Consider the following 20,314-nt stretch of genomic DNA (forward strand, 5'->3'; position numbering starts at 1 on the left):
AGGTTCCAGGCCAGCCTCAGCAACTTAAAAAGACCTTGTTTCAAAATAAAAAATAAGAAGTTAGGGGTACAGCTCAGAGGTAGAATGCCCTGGGTCCAATCTTTAGTACCAAACAAACTCCATATGTTTCCTTTCTAAAAACTACAGAACTTCAGAAAAGATTTTGTTAACTGAATTCACTCTATATTCACAAAAATTTCTTCATATCTTCACCCAAATAGAATGGCTACAAATATATATAAGAGCTAGAGTTAGTGAGTAAAGGGAAAAATACACTTTAAGTTAAATAATTATTACTTATAGATACTTTAAACTACATATCTGATCTTGATTAGATGATTAATGTAAGTTATTTTATCATGTATTTATTTTTTCTTTTTTTTGAGGTGCTAGGATAAAACTTAGGTTACATTTTCAACACTGCATTTGCAATTATCCTATAATCATGAAAAATATTACACAGCCCCTCAAGATTGCTATATAAAGATAATGACATTAGGATTGTTTGAAATAAACAAAATATATATGTGAAGTGAGAACAAGGCTTTTAAATAAGTCAAAAGAATTATTGTCACAAATAAAAATATGTATTTCCTTCTGGCTAAAATGATTAGAGAATGGGATGTCCTGGTTAATAAATTCTGATTTGTGGATTTTTAAAAATTTGTTTTGTTTTATATCCATTACTTTATTTTCCTCCATTTAATAAACACTTTATCACAAAATTCCCACCTTATACAAAAAATATAATAAAATTCAATAAAACTACCAGATATAGGCAATGATCATGTTTTGCTATATTTGCTTTAGCTTTAAAAAATTAGCTTTATTAAGATAATCACAAACCAATCTATTCACCCTTTAAAGTATATAATTCAAGGGCTATCAACATATTCATAGCATTGTACAGTCATCACCATAATAAATTTTAGGACATTTTCACCACTTAGTGATTTTTTTTTTTTTTGTGGTATTGGGGATTGAATTCAGAGACATTCTACCTCTGAGCTGAACCTCCAGCGCTATTGTGAAGCAAGGCCTAAGTTGCTGAGGGGTTCAGTAAGTTGCTGAGGCTATCCTTGATCTATGGGCCTCCTGTCTCAGTCTCATAAATACTGGTTTGTGATTTTTTTTTAAAAAAAGGACTATAAATATAATGAAGTGCTAAAAGTGGTCTAAGGTAAACTTTTAACTCTAAAAACAAATAAGCATAACCTTGTTGGATTTTCAAAAGAACCTTGTGGTATATCTTATAATACCAGTGAAAAAGACCAATTATCAATAAACTCTAAATGTCCAGAGGGATGATTATCAAATATTTCCAGCTGAACTAAAAGGTAAAAATGACAGTTTTTATTCTACTTATTTCAATTTTGCATATGAAATGTGATTCATATTTACATTTTATAAATGATTATATCAATGACAAGACCTGTTCTTACCTCTGGTGTCCCACAAAATGTTGTAGTGGTATCAGAAATAGCAATCCCTTCTTTACAGAGTCCAAAGTCTGTTAAGACAACATGTCCCTGACAAATATAGGGGCAGTAAGATAAAACAATGCATGAACAGAAGTAGACAATTTTATTTCTACAGACAAATTTAAGGCCTTTTTTATTTTGAAGTAATTATAGGCCCAGAGAAAATTGCAAAAATAGCACATAGAGCTTGTATATCTTCACCCAGCTTCCCCAGTGCTGATTGCTTCTGTCACTGCAGCACAATATCAAACAGGAAATTGATAAACTGGTACAGCACTGTTAGACTTTTGACTTTATTCAGTTTCACTATTTTGAACATTATTTAGTTTTACTAATTTGAAGATGCATGCTCATGATTGTGTGTGCAGTTCTATGCAATGTACATGTAGATTCATATAACACCCAGCACAATCAAAACAGCTATTCCATCACGAAGAACTACCTCATACCTCTGTATTTTGAGCTCCCTCCCCTTAACTTTCCCTCTTACAACCACTAATCTGTTCTCTGTCTCTGTTAATTTTTTCATTTTGAGAGTATATATAAATGCAATAATAAGATACAGAACCTTTTATGACATTTTCCCCATTATGCATATCAAAAAATTGAGAACTAGTAAATTTTAAAATGAAAATACTTACCATTGAATCTAAAAGAATATTTTCTGGTTTCAAGTCTCTAATAAAAGGAAAGAAAAAATTTGAGTATCACCTGAAAGAAAATAATAAAACAATATTTTTATATGCAATTGTTGAACAATTTACCTGTACACTATTTTGATGGAGTGCAAGTAACCCAATGCACTGGCAATTTCAGCAGCATAAAACCTCGCTCTGTGCTCAGGAAAGGACCGTTCTCTTTGTAAGTGAAAAAACAGCTGCAAGATTGGGAAGGGAGGAATGTTAAGATCACTCACACACAGCATTAGATGTATTCTCTAAATGCAATAGTAAACACTGTTTTTGGTACTTTGAACATGAGATAAAAATGTACTAAAGCACAGAGCTATGACCCTCTTTTCTCCATGTCTCTGACCCAACAATCATTTCATTCTGTCTCCCATCTTGCATCTTTGTTTATTCTAGCTAACTTCAGTCATCTTTCATGCACCCCTCAATCCTCAGTCTTGCAATGTTCTCAACTCTCCAGACAATCACTTTAGAAAAGATTATTAATGAAGACCAACAACCTTGATATTGCCATGTAATTAACTCACTGGGCCTTTGTGGACTGCTTTTTCATTGAAGTACAAACAAAAAGTACTAGTGGCTAGGAGAACATATATTAATAATCCATGTTTACTTCAAACAGTTTTTAGAAGATTCTGAATTAGTTGATAACAGTTTTTCATTATTTTAGCCAAGTGCCTCTTTTAGACGACAAGCTACCTTTTCCCACTTCCAACGATCAGTTTATGAGCAGCCACTGTGTAAAAAGGGCTCTGAAGCAAAGTCCAAAAACAGCATGAAGAAACCACAGATAAAGCAGAAAGCTTGCAGTAGGACTCTTCTGCAGTTAGGTGTCTCACATGAACATTTCCAAGGCACAAGACAGTACTTAAAAGTGGGCTCGAAGGGGGGCATGGTGGCAGAGGCCTGTAATCCTAGTACTGGGGAGGCTGAGACAGGAGGACTGCAGGTTTGAGAATAGCCTCAGCAAGTAGTTAGATTCTTATCAACCTAGTGAGACCCTGTTTCAAAATAAAAGAGGGCTGGGAGTATAATTCAGAGGTAGAATGTTCCTGGGTTTAACTAAATACCTAGTTACACACATACACACAGAGAGAGAGAGAGAAAGAGAGAGAGGAGAGAGAGTCTTAATTTCCTTTGTATACACAAAGGTTAAATGAGTATTATCTGAAGAGTTGTAAGGAATGACTAAAATGATGAATGTAAAATAAACTACAAAGTGCAAAGCCCTCAGTAAATTCTCATTATAGGTTAGTATTTGGTACACAACATAAAATAACCTTCAAGCTGGCAACAATGTGACCTCATCCACATCCCTCAATCAGGGTGCCTAGGGGACTAAAAATTTTGCCTGTATGCTGAGTCTTAAGGTACTTTCATCACAGATGTAAGGAGTTGAAAAATTCTTTTTTTATAACCTTGCCTTGAAGTCATAATAGGTATGTCTGAGCATCTTTCAGCTTTGCTGAGTTGATACAGGTCTTCCTCCAAGTTCCTTTATTCCACAGTTTAGTGAACTAAACTACTGACTACTAGTCAGTAGTACTAAAATTTGTTTTGCCCTTTCTTCTCTGAGATGGGAGGGGGATAGAAGATTCCTTTATAAAGATATGACAGTAACTATTAATTTTTTTCCCCTTCGGTACCAGGGATGGAACTCAGGGGCATTTTACCTCCGAGCTACACTCCCAGCCCTATTTTTTAATCCTTTTATTTATTTTTCTTTATTTTTCTTTCTTTTTTCTTTTTTTTTAATTGGTGCATTATATTCATACAACTTATTGGGGTAAAAAACTTGTGTGTACAAACATGTACTCATCGCTGATTTAACCCCTACCCAAATCCCACCCCATTTCCTCCCCGTCCCTCCCTCCCTTGCTTGGCTTAGTGATTGACTTCGATATGTTTGAGTACATTGTGTGCTTTAGAGATTTTCCTCTTCTCCCCTCCTTTCTCCTCCTTTAGGTTGTCTTGTTTGCTCCTCTTTTCTCCCTAATCCTTTTATTTTTGAAACAGGGTCTCAATGAGCTGCTAAGGGCCTCATTAAGTAGCTGAAGCTGTCCAGGAACCACAATCCTCTGGTCTCTGCCTCTCAAATGCTGAGATTACAAGCGTGTCCCCGCCTGGCCAGTTGAATTTTTTTTTAAGAGACATTCACAGGTCAAAGATCAAACAAACTGAAGAAACATAAGGATTGAGAAGTGGAGAAACAGAAACAGTCAGCTGCTTAGTACCTGGAATCAGAAGCCCTAGTTCAACCCCTGCCTCCACCACCTACTAACAACAGGACTTCCACAAGGCACCTGGCTCCTCTGTACCTGGGTTTGTTTTATCTAATAAGATTGTTATAAAGAAATTATACAAAAGGCCAAAGTGCTGGGCAATAAGTAATACTTGACACATAGTAGCTATTACTATTATATTCTCACAATAGTAATATTTCCCAAAGTATATTTCAATATCCTTTTGAATCAGAGTTTGGGGGAGTACTATTAATCAATACAAACAAGGAGACTGAGAAAAAAATAATTTTTAAGAAATCCTTTAGCTGGGCATGGTGGTGCACGCTTGTAATCTCAGCATTCGGGAGGCTGAGATGGGAGGATAGCAATTCACAGACAGCCTCAGCTACTTAGTGAAGCCCTCTGCAACTTACTGAAACCCTATTTCAAAATAAAGAATGAAAAATAGGGCAGGGGTTGTAGCTCAGAGGTTGAATGCCCCTGGGTTCCATCCCCAGACCCGCCCCCCCCCCAAAAAAAACCCTTTGTTTAGGTAGATCTCAAGTTTTTACAATATTGAAGCATACTGTGAATGGCAAAGAAGGTGACACAACAAGAGGCATCATGAACTTTTCATCACAAGGCTCTATGATCCCACTGGTTTTTTTAATTTTGAGAAGGATAGGCTGAGCTGGGTGTGGTGGTGCAGGCCTGTAATCCCACCACTGGGGAGGCTGAGACAGGAGATCTCTCAGGAGCCTCAGCAACATACTGAGACTCTCAGCAACTTACTGAGATCCTGTTTTTTTTTTTTTTTTAAAGGCTGGGGGTGTGGCTTGAAGGTAGAATGCCCTTGGGTTCAATCCCCACTACAACAAGCAAACTGAAACAAATGAAAATGACAAAGTGGAGTGATACTGAAATGATGAAACAATCACTACCTATATTACATGCTATGTTTTATTCTAATATTTCAGTAGAACATACTTGAATACAGCTTAGTGATGAATTTATCCATGAAGTCTGTAACTTCATATCAAGGTTCTTTTATGAATCATCATCATAACACATGCTTAAGAGCCCTGTGTTAATGCTTTTTTGTGTTGTAATTAGTCACTAAAATAGGTTTTACTAAACAAATAGCCACTGAAAGTCAATTTAAACTTACAAGGATTTTTTTTTATCTCTTACTATTCTTTTAAACATTAGCAGTATTAGAAAACTAATTGTAAAATTTACCTCCCCTCCATTGACAAAATCCAAAACAAAATAAAGTTTCTCAGTTGTTTGGAAAGAATAATGTAATCCAACCAAAAACGGATGCTTCACATTTTTCAAAAGTACATTACGTTCGGCCATAATATGTTTTTGCTGGAAAAAAGGCAAAGGATAAACTTGTATTATACACCAGAAAAACAATCCTGTTAATTAAGAGAATAGGCCCAGGAGAAACATGGATTATTTTATTTTACCTCTTTTCTGTTAAGAACTATTTTTTTTTGTAACACTTTGACAGCATAAAACTTTCCATCCAGTTTCCGTTTTGCAAGAAGAACCTGTTAAAAAGATTATGCAAAATATTAGAAGTTTCAGTGTTTTAATGAAAATAATTCCTTTATCAAAAAACCAATTTTTCTTAAATTTTGTAAAAAGTAAGTATATGGTGGTGCAGACCTATAAACCATGGCGGCTAAGATAGGAGGACCACAGGTTCAAAGATAGCATCAGCAACCTAGAGAGACTCTCAAGAACCTGGTGAGACTGTTTCAAAACAAACACATAAAGGGCTGCGGGTGAGGGTGTACAGCTCAGAGGTAGACTGCTCTTGTGTTCAATTCCCAGTATCATCCCTGCCCCCCAAAATTAAGTACACAAGGGACCTACGTAATGTTTTTGTTCAGTAGTGCTAAATTAATTTCTATCATTCCATTTTTTTTCTAATTTTTTCAATAAAACAAAAAGCATATTGATTATCCAAGTACCATTTGGTACTGGGGGTGGAACCCAGGGGCATTCTACCTCTGAGCCACACCCTCAGCCCCATTTTCTATTCTTTTGAAACAGGGTCTCACTGAGATGCAAAGGGCCTCACTAAGTAGCTGAGGCTGTCTGCCAACCATGATCTTCCTGTCTCGGCTTCCCAAATGTTGTGATTACAAGTGTGCGCCATCACGCCCAGCTTGATAATGAGATTTTTACTAAATTTAAGTGCCGGAATCTAACTTGCTGAGGAGTGTGTGTGTGTGTGTGTGTGTGTGTGTGTGTGTGTGTGTGTTTGTGTGTGTCCAGAGTGCCCTTAGAAAATACGCAAGCTATAACTTTGTGACTATAAAAAAAGGTAGCAGAAAATGATTTTAGGTGATCAAAAATGTATTGTTTTAGCTGGGCATGATGGTGCATGTTTGTAATCCCAGTACTTGAGAGGCTGAGATAGGAGGATCGCAAGTTTGCGGCTAGCCTCAGCTACTTAGTGAGGCCCCCACAACTTAGTGAGACCCTGTTTCAAATAAAGAATAAAAAATAGGGCTGGGTGTGAAACTCAGAGGTAGAATGCCCCTGGGTTCAATCCCTACTATCACAAAGAAAAAAATGTATTGTTTTATATTTTTGTTCCTCTTGTGGTTTTTTTTTTTAATTCAGAAGAGGTCAGAGAAAGAAGCATCAAGTACAGCTGAGTTTCCAACAGGCTAGGTTGCATGCAGACACTTAGGAATCTGAAGATTCCTAGAGGTTCATACTCCAGAAAAAAGAAAGACATACTCAAACTTTTGAAAATGTAGTCATGCACTGCATAATTATGTTTTAGTCAATGATAGACCACATATACAACAGTATATTAAAGATATAGCCTAGGTATATTGCAGGCTATACCATCTAGGTTTATATGATGAACACTGTGATGTTCACACAATAACAAAATTGCTTAAGAATATAATGGAACATGTTCTCATTCTTAGGTGAGATATGACTATAATTATAAAGGATTTGAGACCACTTGCAAGTTAAATTATGTAACTAGTGTGCATGTGTGTGTGCACGTGCATGCTGGAGATAGAACCTAGGGCTCTGCACATGCTAGACAAGTGCTCTACAACTGAGTTATTCCCCAGCGCGATGATAGCTATTAAATAACACGTCCAAAGTTTTTTGAGATGATCTGACATAGCAACTAGTGACACTGCTGCAATTCATTTCTAGTACCTTTGTGGTCTTCCTGCCCAAACCTATAACCTCAATCTTAACAACTGAAAAACAGGAAGCCTAATAGATGGGTATCCTATAATATACTTGCCCAGTACTATTCAAGATGTCAAGGCCATCAAAAACAAGAAAAATCTGAGAAATTGTCACAACCCAGACAAGCCTGTAGAGACATGACAACTAAATGTAATGTGGTGTTCTGGATGGGATCCTGGAACAGAAGGCCACAGGATAAGAACCAAGGAAATCTCAATCAACTATGAACTTCTATAATATATAAATATATATATTTGGTGGTACTGGGGTTCCTGGAAACCCTTCTACCTCCGGGCTACACTTCCAGACCTATTTTATATTTTTATTTGGAAACAGGGTCTCTTAAGCCAGCGGGGCTGGCTTTGAACCTGCGCGATCCTCCTGTCTCCGCCTCCCAAGCGCGAGGATTACAAGCATGCGCCACCACAGCTATAAATATTGTGACAAATGTACCACACTAATGTAAAATATAAGGCAAACTGTGTGTGTGTGTGTGTGTGTGTGTGTGTGTGTGTGTGTTTGTGTGTGTGTGGGGGGGGTCCTGGAGTTTTCTGCCTAATTTTTCTGTAAGTCTAAAACTGTTCTATGAAATAATCTGTTAAATATCCTCTCTGCTCACTGCATGTCTCTCATTTCTCATTCTTTTGTTCTCTATGGCATTTGACTTTGTTGAATGTTCCTTATTTCTTATATGTTTTTCCTTTTCTTAACAACTCCCTCCTGCCTGACCTTTCCTTCTCCTATTCTTTGGTTCTTCTTCAAGTATATTCTTAAAAATACTTCAGTGACTGTGGCAACGAGAAGGTGCTGATTCACTTCAGGCCATTTTCAGTAGACTGGACAATTTACAGGACAGACAAAGGCTCAGGAAGCAGGCAGGTAAACCCAAAGGGGAACCAAGATTGAGAGAGGTTGGAGTAAATGTTAGGCCACCATTTTAAATTTATTATCTTTTTCTGTTTTTCAGCCAGACTATGAATTTTCACTTGTTTTTCCTCCTTTTTGTGTCATGTTTTTCTTTGTTTTGTTGCATTTTGTTGATTTCTCATCATTTTACAAGATATTTCATTTTTTAATTAACCACAGTATACATATGGAAAAACTCATGAATCACTGCAACTCAATAAATTACTACAAACTGAACATACCTATTTAGGTCCATTCTAGTAACTACTATCTAGGTCAAATAAAAACATGCCAGTAATCTGAAGCCTCCTTTTTGTCCCATCTCAGTCATGAGGTATTTCTCTCCTCCTCAAAGTTAATTACCACTGTCTCAATTTGCAATGTTCTGCCCTTCTTCTGATTTTATGTAATTGGAATCAGGTAGATTAAGCTGCCTCTCACTTCTTTCACTCTAATTTATGTAATATTTATTCATGGTGTGGCATGAAGCATAGTTTTCATTGCTGTGCATAAAATCTACTACTACATCTGGGCATGATGGCGCAAGCTTGTAATCCTAGTACTTGGGAGGCTGAGACAGGAGGACCAATGGTTCTCAGCCAGTCTCAGCAACTTAGTGAGACTCTGTTTCAAAATAAAGAATAAAAGCTGGGCATGGTGGCGCACGCTTGTAATCCCAGCATTTAGGAGGCTGAGACAGGAGGATCGTAGTTCGCAGACAGCCTCAGCTACTTAGTGAGGCCCTCTGCAACTCAGTGAGACCCTTTTATCAAAATAAAGAATAAAAAATTGGGCAGGGGGTGTAGCTCAGAGATAGAATGCTTCTGGGTTCAATACCCAGTACTGCAAAAACCAAAAAAAAAAAAAAAAAAAGAAAAAGAAAAAACACAAACAAACAAAAACCAAAAAACCCCACAAAAGAATATCAACTACTATAATGTTTTCACTTCTCATTGATATTAGCCTATGAATAATGATTCTATGAACATCCTGTATAAACATTTCCTAGGGTATATATATGCATTTCTGCTGAATAGCTAGCTAAGAGAAAAACCAATGTTTCATAGATAATGCATACATTCAGCTTCATTAATCAACACTGGTTTTCAACTGCACAATAAAGAAATACCTATATGTAAATCTAGGTAAAATCTAGATGTGAACTATATGTACAAAAATTCTATACAGGATACTCTAAAATACTGATAAAAATAAAAAATCAGCTAAAATTAACAAAAGGTTATACCACGGTCATAGACTAGAAGACTCAGTATTATAAAAATGCTAGTTCTTGAAAGATTAATCCATAGATTCAATGTAATCCCAATCAAATTTCAACAGAATTTTTGCATACATTGACAAAGAATTCATATAGATAGGCAAATGTTTAAGACCAGTCAGTCCAGTCAGTCTCCTTCCCTCCCTCCCTCCCTCCCTCCCTCCCTCCCTCCCTCCCTCCCTCCCTCTCTCTCCCTCCCTCTCCCTCTCCCTCTCTCTTCCTCTCTCCCTCTCTCTGCCCGGCTAAGACCAGTCATTTGAAGAAGGAGTAAAGACTTGTTCTGCTGTATACCAGCTACAGTTGCTAAGATAATATTTGGCATTGGTGCCAGCATAAACGAATAGAACAAAATATAAAATCCAGACAAAGAAACAGAAACCATAAAGCTGGGCATGGCAGCGCATGCTTATAATCCTAGTACTTGGGAGGCTGAGACAGGGGATCGCAGATTGATGGTCAGCCTCAGCAACTTAGTGAGGCTCTCAGCAACTTAGTGAGACCCTGTTTCAAAAATAAAGAATAGCTGTGTGTGGTGGCACATGCTTGTGACCCCAGCATTCAGGAGGCTGAAACTGTGGTTTGCAGACAGCCTAGTTACTTAGTGAGGCCCTCCGCAACTTAATGAAACGCTGTTTCAAAAACAAAGAATAAAAAATAGGGCAGGGGATGTAGCTCAGAGGTTGAATGCCCTGGGTTCCATTCCCAGACCTGCAAAATAAATAAATAAAAATAGGGCTGGGGGTGTAGCTAGGAGGTAGAATGCCCCTGGCTTTCATTCCCATTACTGCAGAAAAAAAATTAAAGAAAAGAAATATAAACCATAAAATCTAAAACCATATCTGTACATGTAAATCTTTCTATAAATTCCATAGGATAAATATGCACATGTAATGAAATGAACCTACACTTCACATTATGTACAAGAACAAATTCCTGTTGGACTCTAGATCTAAGCATGAAGTTCCCAAAAGACAATGCTTTTGTGCTGTTGAGATGGGGTCTCACTATGTTGCCCAGGCTGGCCTCGGACTAGTGATCCTCCCATTTATCCTCCCAAGTACCTAGGATTACAGATGTGTGCTATATCTGGCTAATGCTTGTGGGGGGGGGGTGGAGGGGAAGGTTACTGGGGATGAAACCCAGGGATGTTCTGCATCTGAGCTACACCTCCAGCCTTCTTTCTTTTCTTTTTTTATTTTGAAACAGGGTCTCACTAAATTGCTGAGGCTGGCCTTGAACTGGCCAAATACTGGGATTATAGTTATGTAACACCAAGCCAGGTAAATGATTTGTTTTTAATGACAGACTATCTTTAGCATTCTAATAGACTATAAACATTTTGAAAGTAGGATCCATCTAACTTTGTTGCTTTATATATTAACAAAATACCCATCAGATAGCAGGTGTGTCAATATGCATTTGGTGAATACATAAACATATGTGGGTTTAATTGTATGGTCAGAATTTCTTCCTCCATCCCTCCTTCCTTCCCTCCTTCCTTGTGCTGGGGACTGAGCCCAGGGGCATTCTCCCTCTGAGTTATACCTGAAGACCTTTTTATATTTTGTTTTGAAAGAGGGTCTTGCTAGGTTGCTGAGTCTTGCTAGGATGCTGAGGCTGGCCCTGAACCTGTGATCCTCCTGGCTCAGCCTCTAAAGTACTGGGATTACAGGTACCACCATGCCTAGCTTGGGAACAAATTCTAGCTTCATATTCTGTATTTATTTTTTATTTTATTATTTATTTATTTATTTTGGTGGTACTGGGGATGGAACCCAGAGGCTTTCTACATCCGGACTATACTCCCAAACCTATTTTATACTTTATTTGGAAACAGGGTCTCACTAAGTTTCTGAGAGTCCCACTAAGTAGCTGAGGCTGGCTTCGAACCTCTGCGATCCTCCTATCTCAGCCTCCCAAGTGATGGGATTACAAGCATGCGCCACTATGCCCGGCTCTGCATTTTTTTAAAAAAAGTCCTATGGGGCTGCAGCCGCCCAAGATGCCGAAAGGAAAGAAGGCCAAGGGGAAGAAGGTGGCCCCGGCCCCTGCGGTCGTGAAGAAGCAGGAGGCCAAGAAGGTGGTGAACCCGCTGTTCGAGAAAAGGCCCAAGAACTTCGGCATTGGACAGGACATCCAGCCCAAGAGGGACCTCACCCGCTTTGTCAAATGGCCCCGCTACATCCGGCTGCAGCGACAGAGGGCTATACTCTACAAGCGGCTCAAGGTGCCTCCGGCAATCAACCAGTTCACCCAGGCCTTGGACCGCCAAACAGCTACCCAGCTGCTCAAGCTTGCCCATAAGTACAGACCCGAGACCAAGCAGGAGAAGAAGCAGCGGCTGTTGGCTCGGGCTGAGAAGAAAGCTGCCGGCAAAGGGGACGTCCCCACCAAGAGGCCACCAGTCCTCCGAGCAGGTGTCAACACTGTCACCACCTTGGTGGAGAACAAGAAGGCGCAGCTGGTGGTGATCGCACATGACGTGGACCCCATCGAGCTGGTTGTCTTCCTGCCTGCCCTGTGCCGCAAGATGGGGGTCCCCTACTGCATCATCAAGGGGAAGGCGAGGCTGGGGCGCCTGGTCCACAGGAAGACGTGCACCACTGTTGCCTTCACACAGGTTAACTCGGAAGATAAAGGAGCCCTGGCCAAGCTGGTGGAAGCTATCAGGACCAACTATAACGACAGATACGATGAGATCCGCCGTCACTGGGGAGGCAACGTCCTGGGTCCGAAATCTGTGGCTCGCATTGCCAAGCTGGAAAAGGCAAAGGCTAAAGAGCTTGCCACCAAACTGGGCTAAATGTACACTATCGTTTTCTGTACATAAAAATAATTAAAAAACATTGTACTTCAAAAAAAAAAAAAAAAAAAGTCCTATGGTCATACATATAAAGCTTGAATTCCTTAAGTATTTATTCACTGAAAGAGAAAATACACTCTTACCTTGCCAAAGCTGCCTTTTCCAATAACTTTTAAAAAATCAAAGTCAGTTGGTTTAGCACTGAAATAAGTAAGAATGACAAGAATTAGCCTCATAGAAATTGGGAAGATGTTAGCTCTTATTAATTAATTAATTAATTAATTTGTTTGGGTCTGGGGATGGAACCCAGGGGCATTCTACCTCTGAGCCTATAACCCCTGCCCTTATTATTTTTTTCTTTTTTGGTGGTACTGGGATGGAACCCAGGGGCTTTCTACCTCCAGGCTACATCCCCAGACCTATTTTTATATTTTATTTGGAAACAGGGTCTCACTAAGTTGCTGAGAGCCTCACTAAATAGTTGAAGCTGGCTTCGAATCAGCGCAATCCTCCTGTCTCAGACTCCCAAGTGCTGAGATTTTAAGTGTGTACCACCATGCCCGGCCTCCCCTGCCCTACTTTTTATTCTTTATTTATTTTGAAGCAGGGTCTCACTAAGTAGCTGAGGCTGTCTGCAAACCACAATCCTCTAGTCTCAGCCTCCCGAATGCTTGGATTACAAGTGTGTGCCACCATGCCTGGTTAATTTATTTTTTTTTATTTTTTTATTTTTTGGTGGTACAGGGGTTCCTGGAAACCCTTCTACCTCCGGGCTACACTCCCAGACCTATTTTCTATTTTTATTTGGAAACAGGGTCCCTTAAAGCCAGTGTGACTGGCTTCGAACCTGCACGATCCTCCTGTCTTCAACTCCCAAGTGCAGGGATTTCAAGCGTGTGCCACCACGCCTGGCTCCTAATTTATTTTTGAAACTGGGGATTGAACCCAGAGGTATTCTACCTCTGAGCTATACCCCAAGTTCTTTTTATTTTTAAACAGGGTCTCAATAAGTTGCTAAAGCTGGCCTTGAACCTGTGATCCTGCTGTCTCAGCTTCCCAAATACTGGGATCACAGGTGTGCACCACTATAGCTGGCAGATGTTAACTTTTAAGCATTTCCTAGCACTTCATTATTTAATAAGCAAATATTAGGTACAGAATACTTAAACATGATTTCAGCTTTCACAATGATAGTATCTCATTTTTTATTTTATCAGAGTAATAATATCTAATTTCTGGTTATGTAAAGTATTTTATAACTAAGTCTCATTAAGTTCTGCTCAAGTGATACTTCAATATTATTCTCTTTCAGAAAAAAGATGGAGACATATATATCTAAGCAGATATTTATCTGTATATACAGTTTTGAACTCAAAGTAGCTTCTATGATTTTACTAATCATAAACAATACCAATACTGTTAGTGAGAAACTGAATAACTGTAAATCAGTGATACATCCCAATAACTATTGAGTATCTTGTAATTCCTCTCAAAAGATAAATTACTAGTTGCAACACCAAGACTCAGCAAAGATAATAAAACTTTCTGGTGGAGAAAAAAGTATTGTGGTTTTATACACATAAATCACTTATTCTACATAAAAGGTAAATATATTGGCTTATTCTCATGGAATGGCAAGCTAGGAAAGTTAGGAACTGAAAAGACAGAAAGAATAATAAGATTGTACTTTGATTTATTTTAACCTATCATCAGATAGAAACAGCAATGGCTATATGTGGATGAACACAGAGAATAGCAGAAGGTTGAGCTTAGATTTGTTTTCTTCAAGACAGTCTGAATTTTTAAGTTGTACTAGACAGAGAGGAATGACTCCATTTAAATCTGACATTTCCACAAACTGATTATAAAAAAAAAAATCAATTTAGCTGGGCGTGGTGGTGCACGCTTGTAATCCCTGCGCTTGGGAGGTGAAGACAAAAGGATCACTCAGGTTCGATGCCAGCTTTGCTGGTTTAAGGGACCTTGTTTCCAAATAAAATATAAAACAGGTCTGGGAGTGTAGCCTGGAGGTAGAAGGGTTCCATCCCCAGTACCACCAAAAAAAAAAAAATCAATTTGCATATAAGAGTAAGGCTAAGACTAGGTTAAATAATAACAGGTAAGATTTAGTGAGACAAATACTTAACTAAATTTAGATGTTTTTCTTCTTTAGAAACCTGCTCTTTGGACTACTTTGTTCTTTAATGATATGCTGAGATACTGAAATACTTATTTAAACAAAAGCAACAGTGAAAAAACATGCAAATCCTTCCAACAGCAAATATGTTAAGGCCACAAGGTTAGTTGTTGGTGATGAACTCTAACTGAAAGCAAATTTCCATTTTGTGGCACAAGTGTTGAGTTCAATGTTATGAAATGACAGAAAAGAATGCTCAAAACCAAATTTCCTCTTCTATCCCAATTTGTTGCTTTCCTTTGCAGCAAAATTACCCCAGTAAGTGTTCTAAAGTCACAATTTGTATTGCTGCCCTCTCCAGTTCTCTTGTAAACCCTTTCCTATCAAGGTCTTACACCCATACCATAGAAACTGCTCACAGAGGTCACCAATGACATATCAAATTCAGTGACCAATTTTCAATCTTCCTCTTCACTGTCCTATCAGCAATGTTAACAGAGTTAATTACTCCCTTTTCTTTTTTCTTTCTTTCTTTCTTCCTTTCTTTTTTTTTTTTTTTTGTGGTACTGGGATGGGACCCAGGGGCTTTCTATCTCTGGGCTACATTTCCAGATCTATTTTATATTTTATTTGGAAACAGGGTCTCACTAAGATGCTGAGAGCCTCGCTAAATAGCTGAGGCTGTCTTCCAACCTGCGTGATCCTCCTATCTCAGCCACCAAGTACTGGGATTAAAAGCATGTGCCACCATGCCTGGCAATTACTCCTTTTTTATGAGATACTTTCTTCTCCTGATGTTAGGATATCATATATCTGATTTTTCTCTTATCTTACTGACTGTTCTCTCTCTGTCTCAGTTACCAGTTCTCCCCTGACCTCAAGCTCTGAAATGTTCCAGGACACAATCCCTGGAGCACTTCTCCCATCTCTGTATTCAGTCTCAGGTAGAACAAAAGGGTAGGGAAAGCATGTGTCCTGGGATAAAAGAATATTTTAGAATTAATCCAGTAAGCCTGTAAGCTAATTACAAGTAAGGATGGCAACACTATATTCTTCCTTCAATCCAGAGCAGATGTCACTAATTATCTGGATACCCCTTAACCTGAGTCAAGCAGCAGCCTTGGATCCTTTGTACTGAATATTCTAGGCATTCACTTTCACTGAACTGCTAGAGTTGACACTCAAGTGAAGTCTATATTGCCACCTTTAGTCTTGTTCATCATCAGACTGGATTCCTCAAAACGTTATTCTTGTGCTCAAATAAGGAAATACAGGGAAACTAGATAAACAAAGCTTAACACCCTTTAGTATGCTAATGTCCACCTTGACTCTTCTGAAGCAAGCTGGCCAACAACTAGGGTGCCTCAACAACACTGAGGACCAGGCAAATAGCAATTAGGCCTAGAAAGATGCTTTACTATTTCCTTAATATTCCACAAAACTGTGGTCCCTTGGGAAATGTGGTCAGCTGATTTTCCACACACACACAAAAATAAAACCATAAAAGTGACGATGGCAAGACACCATAAACCAATTAACAATCTGTGAGTTTAAAAAAAAAGTCTTTTAGAAGGGCTCTATTAAAGCAAGGGAAAGATAGAAGAGTAAGTTAGTCAAGATACAACACTATATTCACTCTATGGTTCTATTTTATAGCCTCCCGGTTAAACTGTTAAGATTACATATACATTTATACCCTTATAAGATTTTCCTAAAACTTCACTAGAGAATTACTTGAAATAAATTAAACCTACTGAGGATTTCCAGTTGGTCCCAGGTTGATGTTCTGTGAGGTAGAATGTAGCTGTTTGGAGGAAAGAAAAACAACAGCATTCTTATTGTAGCTTCAAAGATTACCAGTAAATGAATGTTTTTAAATTAAAACACGTAACTATACCATAGATATCGGTACATATTAAAGAAACCTAAAGTATGAATTCTTAATAACTGTAGAGACTTATTTAGAAACAAAATAAACAATCATGTCTATCATGATAACCTTCAAGAGCAGTTATAAGAAAATAGGCAAGCCAAAAACTAAGCTCAAAGTTGGTAAATGGAAGAGATGAACATGAAAGCCATAATTTAATAAGGATCACTTTTACATTTTAAAAATTGGCTAAAAATAGCTACTTTTCAAATAGCTCAATAAAGGCAGAAAATAACAGGATGATGGTAACAATGATTGCAAATACTGGATTTTGTTTTAATTTGATGATAGGACAATTTGTTTCGAAAACAAATACAGACAACAGTATATTTTTATTCCAGCATTATAGCTAGCAGTACCAATGTTTTAGACAGGCTTTTCCTTTTATACTAACCTTAACACAGTAAACTTAATTCCTGGTAGTAGCTTAAAGAAAAATCTATGCTCACCTAGATGCTATAGGAAATTTAACTAAAAGATTTTAGCTCACTAGTAGTTGGCTAGAAATTTAACTCAAAATCTCAAAAGATAAATCTAGTGATCCTATTTGTGTGAATATTTTGTTTCATTTTTCTGGTGCCAGGGACCAAACCCAGGACTTTTGAGCACGTGTTCTATCAACAAGCTACATATCCAGCCCAGAGTAGGCATATTTTATAAAAGCCAACTATAAGTGAATTCTGTTTCACATAAATTCCCTTTGAAGTTCTTTATACTTCATAAATAATAGTCTTTTACAGTTATTAATAATTCACTTTGAAGATCTTTATACTTTAATTCAGAGAATTAAATGGGCTATAATAGCTTCAAGTAAATATACTTTTACAAGAATCCTACATAATTATATCTCATATAAGCTATAAATAGGAAAAAGCTTTTAAAAACTTGTCTTTAATCAGAACCAAGAAAATTTTCTCTTAATAAATTTCTTATTGGAGACATGTAATACATTATTTATATTCATTTCAAACTTATAATCTCCGGGAGATAAATTATTTTAACATAAATGGCAAGTACTCTCATCCTTCAAAAGTTCTGAAGTAAAACTGAATGTGGTGGCACATGCTTGTAATCTCAATAGTTGTGAGGCTGAGACAGGAGGATCGCAGGTTCAGGGATAGCTTCAGCAAGAAGTGAAACTCTCATCAACCTAGTGAAACCCTGTTTCAAAATAAAAATAAAACAGGGCTGGGGGTGTAGCTCAAGGGTAGAATTCCCCTGGGTTCAAACCTCAGCACCACACACAATAATAATACAACAATAATAATACTATAATGTTCTGATTTAGATTATTGTGATTTACCCATCCTTACAGCTTTCAAAGGTAAGTGTTAAAAGTATCTTTATAAGACACAAAATTATTTTATTTGCTATTGCAATTGAGTTTAAAAATTAAGAACAGCCTCTTTTTATTAGGACTCCATGCTGATTATGTAGGTATACAACAAAAAATAAAAGTCAGTTGATGCCATCTGGCACATGTATAGTGATGGTTTTGCATATAAAAACCTGATGATTGAAAGGACACGGTATGAGCCCGGCGCTTGGGAGGCTGAGACAGGATTGCACCAGTTTGAAGCCAGCCTCAGCTACTTAGTGAGGCTCTCAGCAACTTAGTGAGACCCTGTTTCCAAATAAAATATAAAATAGGTCTGGGAGTATAGCCTGGAGGTAGAAAGTCTCTGGGTTCCACCTCCAGTACCACCACCAAAAAAAAAAAAAAAAAGGAAGAGAGCTGGGAGTGGTGGCGCACGCTTGTAATCCCTGCACTTGGGAGGTGGAGACAGGAGGATTGCGCAGGTTCGAAGCTGTGCTGGCTTAAGAGACCCTGTTTCCAAATAAAAATATAAAAAATAGAGGTGTCTGGGAGTGTAGTCTGGAGGTAGAAGGGTTTCCAGGAACCCCAGTACCACCAAAAAAAAAAAAAAAAAGGAAGAGGTATGTAGTATCTTAGCCAGAGAAGGCCTCTTCTGGCCAAAACTGAGAACAGTAGTTTCAAGTATCAAGTATGATGATGATAAAGATATATAATGGTTAAAAAAATAAGATGTAAATTAAAGAAAGCTCATACACAATTGTACCCACTCTATAATTTAGATGATATAAACCTTACAAGCCAGGTGTACATGCCTATAATCTCAGTATTTGGGAAGCTGAGACAGAAGGATTACAGGTTCAGTGGCGAGTCCCTCTGCAACTTGGTGAGACCCTATTTCAAAATAAAAAATAAAATAGGGCTTGGGGTGTAACTCAGAGATAAATAACTCTGAATTCAATCACCAGTACCACAAACAAACACAAACTCTTAAAATCCAGGTGGTGGTGCATGCTTGTAATCCCAGTACTTGGGAGGCTGAGACAGGATGATCACAAGTTTATGACCATCTCAGCTACCTAGTGAGGCTCTCTGCCATGTAGTGAGACCCTGTTTCAAAATAAAAAATAGAAAATAGGGTTTGGAGTGTAGCTTGGAGGTAGAATGTCCCTGGGTTCAAACCTCAGTACCTCAAAAACAAAACAAAACAAAAAAACCTAAAATATTAAGACAACATTAGACAGCTGCATATAATGGTGCATGCCTGTAACCTCAGTATTTGGGAGGCTTTGACAGGAAGATTGCAGGTTCGAGGACATCCTCAGCAACAAAATGAGACTCTCAGCAACCTAGCAAGACCCTGTTTTAAAACAAAAAATTAAAAAGGGCTGCAGATGTAGCCTGGAGTTCGAATGCCTCTGGTTCATAACCACAATAAATTAAATAAATATAAAAGTACAACAATGGAAATAAAATCACTAAAGTTTTAACAATTACTAGGTCTGAGTGGCTATAATATGGGTAACTCTTCTTACCAACTATTTCTCTTTAGATTGCACTATACATTTTATTATAAATGTACTAATTTTATGAATTTTACATAAATAGTAATCAGTTTGGTATTTTGGTTTTCATTGTTTTTGGTAGATACCCAGAGGTGGTACTGCTGGATCATATGGTAAGTTCATTTTCCTTCTTCTGAGGATCTTCTAAGTGGTTGAACCAACTTGCAATCCCACCAGCAATATACTAGAGCTTCTATTTCTCTATACTTATTCCCACTTACTGAAAATCTGAGAGCTAGAAGGTGAGTAACTTTGACAGGATGATCCACTCACAACCAATTTTTTTTTTTGGGCGGGTCTAGGAATGAAACCCAGGGGCACAGGGGCATTCGACCTCCAAGCTACATCCCCTGCCCTATTTTTTATTCTTTATTTTGAAACCGGGTCTCAGTGAGTTGCAGAGGGCCTCACTAAGTAGCTGAGGCTGTCCACGAACTGCGATCCTCAGGTCTCAGCCTCCCAAATGCTGGGATTACAAGCGTGCGCCACCACGCCCAGCCTACCAATTTTTTTTCAATAGAGGTCACTTGGATCTGGTAATCTGCACTGAGAGATTAGGTGAGGCACCTGCAGCTTCTAGTGCTTCCTGGCCACACAGTTGAAGAAACCCACTGGCCCTCTGCTCTGGAGCAGGCCCCAGTTCTAGGCCTGCCGTGCAATAGGCTCCAGGCCCGGCCTTGCTGGCTCCAAACTAATGTATGAACAACCATGTTCATAGCTGCACAGTTCATCATTGCCAAACTGTGGAAC

At 38.2% G+C, this 20,314-nt stretch overlaps 2 protein-coding genes across 3 annotated transcripts in view; one reads left to right on the plus strand and one right to left on the minus strand.

Annotated features, from left to right (window-relative positions):
* The window catches only part of LOC308261678 (serine/threonine-protein kinase Sgk3), a gene marked incomplete at both ends in the record, with an annotated part of 71,305 nt that overhangs the window by 18,599 nt on the left and 32,392 nt on the right, over positions 1-20,314 (minus strand). For both annotated transcript variants that reach the window (XM_080693751.1, XM_080693750.1), the window contains 7 exons: positions 1,443-1,529; positions 2,123-2,159; positions 2,246-2,358; positions 5,632-5,763; positions 5,865-5,948; positions 12,761-12,818; positions 16,509-16,558. In XM_080693751.1, the coding sequence (XP_080549877.1) occupies positions 1,443-1,529; positions 2,123-2,159; positions 2,246-2,358; positions 5,632-5,763; positions 5,865-5,948; positions 12,761-12,818; positions 16,509-16,558 (561 nt within the window). The remainder of the gene's footprint in view (positions 1-1,442; positions 1,530-2,122; positions 2,160-2,245; positions 2,359-5,631; positions 5,764-5,864; positions 5,949-12,760; positions 12,819-16,508; positions 16,559-20,314) is intronic.
* LOC308262093 (large ribosomal subunit protein eL8) lies at positions 11,812-12,617 on the plus strand (the record flags this gene model as incomplete). The annotated part of the gene is made up of 1 exon (XM_080694465.1): positions 11,812-12,617. Exon 1 carries the CDS (start codon positions 11,817-11,819, stop codon positions 12,615-12,617), a length of 801 nt encoding a protein of 266 aa, XP_080550591.1. The 5' UTR covers positions 11,812-11,816.

The sequence above is a fragment of the Muscardinus avellanarius genome (genome assembly GCF_963383645.1).
Source record: "Muscardinus avellanarius genome assembly, chromosome: 4".
Lineage (NCBI taxonomy): Eukaryota > Metazoa > Chordata > Mammalia > Rodentia > Gliridae > Muscardinus > Muscardinus avellanarius.